Source organism: Triticum dicoccoides, chromosome 2A (assembly GCF_002162155.2).
Source record: "Triticum dicoccoides isolate Atlit2015 ecotype Zavitan chromosome 2A, WEW_v2.0, whole genome shotgun sequence".
Classification (NCBI taxonomy): Eukaryota; Viridiplantae; Streptophyta; class Magnoliopsida; order Poales; family Poaceae; genus Triticum; species Triticum dicoccoides.
Genome location: NC_041382.1, coordinates 201,627,996 through 201,636,230, shown reverse-complemented (window position 1 = coordinate 201,636,230; position 8,235 = coordinate 201,627,996). Strand labels below are relative to the sequence as shown.

Genomic DNA, 8,235 nt, shown 5'->3' with positions numbered 1-8,235 from the left:
GTGTCATTGACAGAGTTCTTCAATCACTGCCACCAAGCTACAAGAGCTTCGTGATGAATTATAATATGCAAGGGATGAATAAAACAATTCCCGAACTCTTCGCAATGCTAAAGGCTGCAGAGGTAGAAATCAAGAAGGAGCATCAAGTGTTGATGGTCAACAAGACCACTAGTTTCAAGAAAAAGGGCAAAGGGAAGAAGAAGGGGAACTTCAAGAAGAACAGCAAGCAAGTTGCTGCTCAAGAGAAGAAACCCAAGTCTGGACCTAAGCCTGAAACTGAGTGCTTCTACTGCAAGCAGTCTGGTCACTGGAAGCGGAACTGCCCCAAGTATTTGGCGGATAAGAAGGATGGCAAGGTGAACAAAGGTATATGTGATATACATGTTATTGATGTGTACCTTACTAATGCTCGCAGTAGCACCTGGGTATTTGATACTGGTTCTGTTGCTAATATTTGCAACTCGAAACAGGGGCTACGGATTAAGCGAAGATTGGCTAAGGACGAGGTGACGATGCACGTGGGAAATGGTTCCAAAGTCGATGTGATCGTGGTCGGCATGCTACCTCTACATCTACCTTCCCCAACACAAAGATCTACCCCCGTACCATGGTGATGAAGAATTCGATCCGAGGACGGATCTTCCCCAAGGGAGGGGAGATGATGCGGAGCATCCCACGATCATCCCCATGGACGCACCTACACCTCCAACGTCACCACTTGGACCAATGACAAGAGCCCGAGCCAAGGCTATCAAAGATAAGGTGAACTCACTCCTCTCCGAACTTCCACTCTCCATGCATGAGAATTGGCTACTACCTCAAGTGAAAACCCTACGTATGATCAGGTACTTGGAGGAAAGCCACGGACCAACTACACTCAACGGACAAGACGGTGAGGACGCCAAGTTCATGGGACAAGAAGAAGAACTGCTCGAAGTCCCCAGGCTCCGGACGACCGACAGGCCCCGGACGTCCGATGACCTCCAGGCTCCGGACGTCCGGCCCCCTCCGGACGACCGACGCTTCCACACCCGAGCCAAAACTATGGACTTCCGAAGCGCTATGGACGACCGACGACGTCTAGGCTCCGGACGTCCGACCCCGTCCGGACGTCCGACCGAAGTCCACCCGAGCCGAATCTACGGACGTCTGGACCCTCACGAGCCTCCGGACGACCGATGACTACCGGACGTCCGACGCCTGTGTGATGTTTCGTGTTGGGCCGCAGCCCATGTACCCCTTCGCCCTCCTCTTTTGCACTAAGACTATAAATAGACCTCTCCCTCCTCCTTTCTAGGGTTAGCAAAGGATTAGCTCATATTTGTGTGAGAGCTTTGCTCATCCACTTGGTTACCTTCTCCTCGGAGATTCGAGCCTCCACCGGAGAAGATCCCCCAAGCGGATTCAAGACCCCTTTAGGGAAGAACTCAAGACCTCCTCAGGGAGAAGATCGCGCCTCTTGTATCGTCCCTAGTTGACCGTGGATCGTGTATCGTTCTTTATATTCGAGGATCTAGCACATGTGTGACTTATTCTTGTTGGTTTGAGTGTCTCTTTTGTGTTTCCCCCGTGTTTTCTCTCGTTTCCCTCCTCGTGTTCTTCGTGTTCATCGCGGGATCCGCTCCTTTCGTGAAAGATTGGCCGATTAGGGTTCCCACCCTACATCATTTCTGCTTCTTTGGGCTGTGATCACCACAAAGTAAGCTAGGATAGTTGATAATGATTCATAGAAAGGAAGAAAAAAGGTTCCTACAAGAAAAGATGCCAAATCCGTGGGGCACATGCAAGACACGTATAGACATTCTAGTGGTTTGGCAAAGGTGGTGCACACTAGTGCAAAGCCCAGCACTGAGCTTCCTCCTCCCTTATCGCAGATTGATTAAGAAATTGAAAGGTCATCCCGCATGTAGGACAACCGCATTACTTTGTATTATTGCAATTGCAACTTGGCAAGGCTTTATACATTGGAAAAGAAGGCTTGACCTTTTTCTGAATGATTGTGAGTATGCATCACTTTATCCTAACAAAGTCATGTGCTCTTTTCTGTTCTGAAACCTCCAGCAGGTGTACTGGCGAATGGAATCGTCTCCCGGATTGCTTCTTCCACGGCCGTGTGTATTTGTGTAAGCTAAATAAACACAAAAATTTTGATCCCCTCTTTTGTTATGTGCTATGAAAGCATGCATCTTCCATGTGATTGACACATGTAATTATCAATTCTCAGAGTTAAAAAGAAGGTAAATGATGTTAGCAAAGAAAAATGGAAGGCGGGTTTTACAAGAAACAACATCAAAGAAGCAGAACATTTGATTCCATTCATGCCCAATCTCGCCAACTATCGTTGCATCAACAGAATTTTACACTTGGATTCAGACATAAGCCCTGAGCATCATGACACATATGCACATCCGGTGCATGATGAACATTATTGCTGTGGTGTTTACAACAACAGGCCAATTACGCCCACCATCAACATACATGGGTTGCTGCCAAACCAGTTCTTCAGACTTGATACAACAAACAGGCAGAGAATCACAGGGCTGATGATTTCATCGCAGAGGGATCCACTGATTCTTCCCTTTTTTCCCCTTTCGATAACACGCACGAGAGATCCACCTGTTCTGTTCGAATTGTGCCATGGTACAGAATAATTCCTTACTCCTGCTCTGGTTGCACTGATGGGACGAGCGGCTGATGTTCATCAGGCCCAATTGATATTCTGTCCATGCCACACAACTCAGGGGATTTTATAAGCACAAATGGTGATTTGTGTAGAGCAGCGAAGGCCTTGTTTCCTTCACCATTGCTTCCTAAACAAATGGTATCACCCCGCCCGTGCCAGACACCACACTGGACATTATTCATCTCTAAAGTTCTTGCCTCCTGCTTATTCAAAATGACAACTGTGAGGCCAATATATATCAATAATAAACAAATTAGTGAACTTTTGGTTCCAAGGTGGTCTGAATGTATATAACCTGGCACAGGGTACAACAAGGACATATCAGATGGAGAACACAGTCATCTAGACTGCCATCAGTCCCCTGAAATCACACAAAAGGGTCAATGAGATGTCTTACTCTCCCCATCATTCCTGAATTAAAGTACATATACTAATATCTATTCAGAAGTTGGCAAAATAGTCATCACATACAAACTGGCAAGGGTATGCCGAACTACCAATATTAACTCAAAACAAGTTTCAGTTATTGTTCATTCGATTAAAGCCCCAGATTTGAATTAATTGTGATTCAAGAGAAGACAGGCACCACAGCCAACTGCATTAAGCACTAGTGCACTAGTAAGCTGTAATCTGTCTGAATACTTTATTTGAAAACGCTAATTCAGAAATACTTACCCGGATATTGAACAGTTTCCTGATTCTTCTTCGGAAGTAACCGGTGTAGATTGCTATCAAGAGAACAGAACCAAGTCCCACATATAGATATACATGATGCCTTGTTACAGAAAAGGCAATTAAGCTGACCAGAACAGCAACTAATGAAATGAAGTAAGCCATTGCCTGAAATAGTTTCATACTGTATCAGAAGAGTGAATAAGAGTTCTTAAAAGAACATGAGCTTAACAACACAGCTCAAGTAAACCAATGGTAAAACTGAAAATGTCAGATACAATGGGAACAAGAGTATGTTGCAGCAAACAACAATGGTTGTAATAATTCTAAAAAGACTTCGCAACAGGGCAGGAAAACAGAGAAAAACACAAATTTATCAGCACATATTGGCAGACATGGAGGATAAAGCACATTTGGTTGATACCCACATCTTGCCACAGATGAGAGAACTGTTTGTGACTACATAAACTCATACCTTGCGAAACCTTACCAAAATACGTGACAACTAATTTGTTTGGCACACTTTGCATGACTTGTCATGCTAAGTCAATTTCTTGTGGGCTTCAATCTGGTCAACATGAATGACCCTGCCCTTTTTTTTGAGCTTGTGCATACCCTAAAGGATAAGTTCTAGTAATATGATCTCTAGTTTATGTTGGAGGAAATGACACTGCACGTTATACTTGCAAGAGGGTTGACTTGCCAATGTGAACAGGGCAGGATGTCCTTCATGTTGACCAGGTCTAAGCCCAAAAGAATACAGAATTATCCAAGCAAATCCTTTTCACATTGGCAAGTCAAACATCATATGCATTATCTTCTCTGTTGTATAACTAGTCAGAAGACAGCTTTGCTATTTTTGACTAAACAACTTAGATGGAAGTAAGCATTCATTTCAACAAATTTAGCAAGAGGCATTCTAACAAAATATTCCACCTCTCTAGCATTAGGAGGAAGTTGTTATTAGAATAAATTGAGAAAAATATTCCACATATTTAAGAAGTTAAGATGTTACTTTTCAAGGCAACTATATCAAGAATAGTCTACTTTTTTACTCTAAAAGGATTGACCTACAAGAAATTCTGCATTTGGTACTGGAATAATAAAGAGCCTAGCTCAACCAAACGGTTTCCTACTTCCTACCAACAGCAGCATCATAAATAAAGTAACCTACACAGCAATGTGACTACACGTTTGGCACAGAAAAATGACAAGCAAGAAATGGACGGGACATGGTCATAAGTTGCTCAGGGTATTATCTGTACCTGAAGGAAACAAGATCCGAGATTGGCTCTCCGCATGTTCTTGCCAAACCTATAGCATGGGCAACTGCAAGTAGTTGCAAGCAAACAGGAACGTTAAAGCGAAGAACCCCAAAAGTTTAATCACAGTTGCACATTAAAATATGTTGTACAGCAGAGGAAAATGGAATCTTTTTCAAAGACAGTCGAATAGAACAAAGGCAGAAGTTCAGAAGGGGTAAGACCTCTCGTTGGGGAATGTTCCCTATACTACTAACTTATATTAAACATGTTGATTTTTCATTCATGATTCAAGCTAGGAAATACTTTCCGGTACTCGAGTTAACCAACCTAAAGTCCAAGAGAGAAACTAAACCTTGAGTAAAATTTTATGATAAATCATCTGCGAGTCTGCATCAGAGATGAAGTATGCTCCAAGGACAGCTAGCACTAATTAGGCAAAGACCTTTATTTGGCGAAGGCCTTTCTTCTTCCACGATTGAAGCTAGGAAGAACTAACAAATAAATGACGAGACTATCGCTAAATTAGATAACACTGATGGCATTTCAAGCAGTATCCATTTTTTTTCTGAAAAGGGGAAAACCCCGGCCTCTGCATCATGAATTCATGATGATGATGCACACAGCCAAAACAAGCAGTATTCATGCGAGACAAATAGTACTAGTATTCCATATCGAGTTGGCATAAATACAGCAGCGCAGTTTATGGCCAAATCCGCAGAAAATCAATATGGAAAGATTGAGCTAAGCTAGTACTAGTAGAATCTCCAACCTTCCCCGTGGCAACCACCGAAAACAGGTCCTTCCGGACCAACCAATACAGGTTTGATGAATGAAACGAGCGGCCAAGAGTTAGCTCCACCTACCAGGCGGCCTCGAGCGCGATTCGCCGGTCCTCCAAGCAATCAATCACGACGTCCCCCTCCCACATCCTCTGCACCCCTCCTCCGCCGGCGGCCCCCTCTCCGCCGCCCGAGCCCGCGCACGCCGCCGCCGCCTCCCCCATGCCGGCGCCCTTCCTCCTCTCCGCCGACATGGCCACGGACGCGCACAGCATGTCGAAGTCCAGCACCGCCATCGCCTCCTCCTCCTCCTCCTCCTCGGGGAGGCTCCTCGGCGCCGTGGACGCCTCCTCCGCCGGCGCAGCCATGGACGGAGCCTCGCCGCTCTCCTCCCTCGCTCGCTCTCTCCCTCCCTCTTCCTGTCCTGAAGTTTTTGTTTCGTAACGCGTTACTGCTACTCGGTCCCGTGTCGCGGCGGGTTTTTAACGTCTTATTAATAAGCGCCTCCGATTGGGAGAGGGGGCAAAGGGCATCTCCGATGGGATTTGGGAGAAGACCCACCTGTTCGCACTCGCTTCGGTGGCCGATTTGCCCACGGTGAGGTGGGTCCAGCGGGGCCCGGCTGTCAAGAGGGCCCACGCGCCAGCGGGGGATGCCGGGGAACACGTGGGTGCCTGGGGGACGAGGCGCCCGAATTATCGATGGTTAAATCGGGCAATTAGCCACGTGGCTGCTAATAATAACGTAACGCGCGTGGTCTGGGGGAGGAGGGAGGAGTAGCCTGGCGGTGGTTGGACTTTGGATTGGGCCGCCGCGCCTGCTCCAGAGTCCAGACTGGACGCGGGTCCGCCTGTCAGTCAGGCGTTCTGTCTCCTTGCGCTTATCCGGTTTTCTCTTCCGAGAAAGGGGGTGCCGCTTCGGGGCACCTAAAACGTGCACCTCAAATTTTGCAGTCCCGAGGGGGCAGGTACTGTACTGCTGACGCTCAACTTGGCGGGCAATCATTTGGTTTTGTTTAGGGCAACTTGGCGGGCATCATGCTCTGGTTGCGTATGCAGGTGCACAAAATTGTTAGTTGTTCGGCCAAACCCAAACGGAATGGCCGTTCTTTTTCGTTCTCCCATTGAACCCACATCGTTGGAAACAATTTTCATTTCTCTCTTAGTCTCATGTCATAAATATGGACATCTATATCATGCCAAGGAAGGATAGTAGGCTTTCTTTTGTTGATCTAAGGATTTTAGCTCGTGGCGATTCACGGCCTTCTGCTAGTTTTGTACATGACCCAAAGCCGTTCCTATGGCACATTCTTCACGGGCATTGGGAGAGAAAGCTAGAACCTTCAAAGTCATAGAATACTACTTTGGAAACTTGTCATGGAGCGATAATCAACTTCTAAGCCAAGACTCATCTGCACCCGCGCTGAAGGAAAAATTCAAAACAAATACTAGAAAAAATCAAAAATTCCAAAAAAAATGCATGGTAAATAATTTGATGCGTGAGGTCCGCTCTATTTTTCAAGTCATTTGGACAACTGAGCAGCTCTCGGCAAAAAAGATAAATTCAGGGTCTATAAAAAAGTTTACTGTTCATGCACTGTTTGACCTGATTTGTCTTTTTTTCTGAGAGCTACTCAGATGTCTAAATGATCTGAAAATTGGAACGGCTCTCACGCAATAAATTTTCTACCAAGCATAAAAATTGGATTTTTATTTTTATTTTTTGTGACTTTTTTCTGACCGGGTGCAGAAGAGCCTGGCCACGAAACACCGCACTCATCGTAGAGTAGCTGCAAAGTGTGAGCATTTAATCAAGGTATGACCATGCGTGTCCCATATAAAAAATCAAGATAAAATTGTTTGAATTTTGCCAGTTTTTACATGAATTTTTTTTTCTTTTACAAATTTATGAACTTTGCAAGTTATCATTTCATCATTTGTAAACTCTAAAACTCTAAACTGTGAAATCAATACCATGAGCCAAGCTAATATTTCGACTAGTAAGCAGAGTGTTACCATGACGATTTCATAGTTCAATTCATGCCAACATCCATATTTAAATTTTTGGAACATTTAGTACTTCCTCTGTTTTTATTTCCTCTGCATATTAGGTTTGTCTAAAGTCAAACTTTATATATACTTTCAAAAGTTTGTAGAAAAATATATTAACATAGACACCACCAAATATATATCATTGGATTCATTGTTGCATATATTTTCACATGATATAAATTTATTACTGTAAATGTTCATATTGTTTTCTTCAAATTTGATCAAACTTTATAAAGTTTGACTTCAGTCAAAGCTAATATAAGGAGTAAATAAAAATGAAGGGAGCATATTTTAACGGTATATCTTGAGAATAACAATAAGTTAGGTCGAATAATTTCATGTTGTTTTTGTAAGTCATTGTTTGGACCTTATACCATTGCAAGTAGGTTGCTTGAGCAGTTTGCATCTAATCTAGAATGTATGGCACCCTCCGAATCATATTAGATGGTAGTACTAGTCAGTTGTTATCCCTTAACTATGCTCCCAACAAAGACATTATTATAGAAGAATGATAATACAAGTGAACCCGGCAGGTTCCAGCCAGCTGATTATAAGATCAGAGCAACCAATAAGATGGAGTAGTTTAAGTGCAGGTAGTACAGAGAGTTAGAAGTAGCTATGCGGACGAAGCTTTTGCACACAGCCACACAGAGTACCACATGATCGGGAGCAACCAAATCACAATTAGGCCTTGTACAACGAAAGGTGCTTAGAAAGATGCTTAGAAAAATAAATCGGATTTTTTTAAGCACCGGTGACTATTTCTACAGGAGAGATGTTTAGTT

At 44.0% G+C, this 8,235-nt stretch overlaps 1 protein-coding gene across 1 annotated transcript; it reads right to left on the bottom strand.

Moving 5' to 3' along the window:
• Nucleotides 1–2,272: 2,272 nt before the first annotated feature.
• LOC119354196 lies at nt 2,273–5,859 on the bottom strand. Its single transcript, XM_037620900.1, has 5 exons — nt 5,484–5,859; nt 4,621–4,684; nt 3,359–3,523; nt 2,979–3,044; nt 2,273–2,883 (listed from the first exon to the last, which is right to left on the bottom strand). The coding sequence occupies exons 1-5, from the start codon at nt 5,765–5,767 to the stop codon at nt 2,656–2,658; spliced, it is 807 nt and encodes a 268-aa protein (XP_037476797.1). The 5' UTR covers nt 5,768–5,859; the 3' UTR covers nt 2,273–2,655.
• Nucleotides 5,860–8,235: the final 2,376 nt, after the last annotated feature.

What these genes read in the sequence shown, in the direction of transcription:
- LOC119354196 (XM_037620900.1), bottom strand. Translation starts at nt 5,767, where the DNA reads ATGGCTGCGCCGGCGGAGGAGGCGTCCACGGCGCCGAGGAGCCTCCCC. An exon ending in ATCGCGCTCGAGGCCGCCTG is followed by an intron (nt 4,685 to 5,483) that starts GTAGGTGGAGCT and finishes AACTACTTGCAG; the next exon opens with TTGCCCATGCTATAGGTTTG. An exon ending in CTTGTTGTACCCTGTGCCAG is followed by an intron (nt 2,884 to 2,978) that starts GTTATATACATT and finishes TTGAATAAGCAG; the next exon opens with GAGGCAAGAACTTTAGAGAT.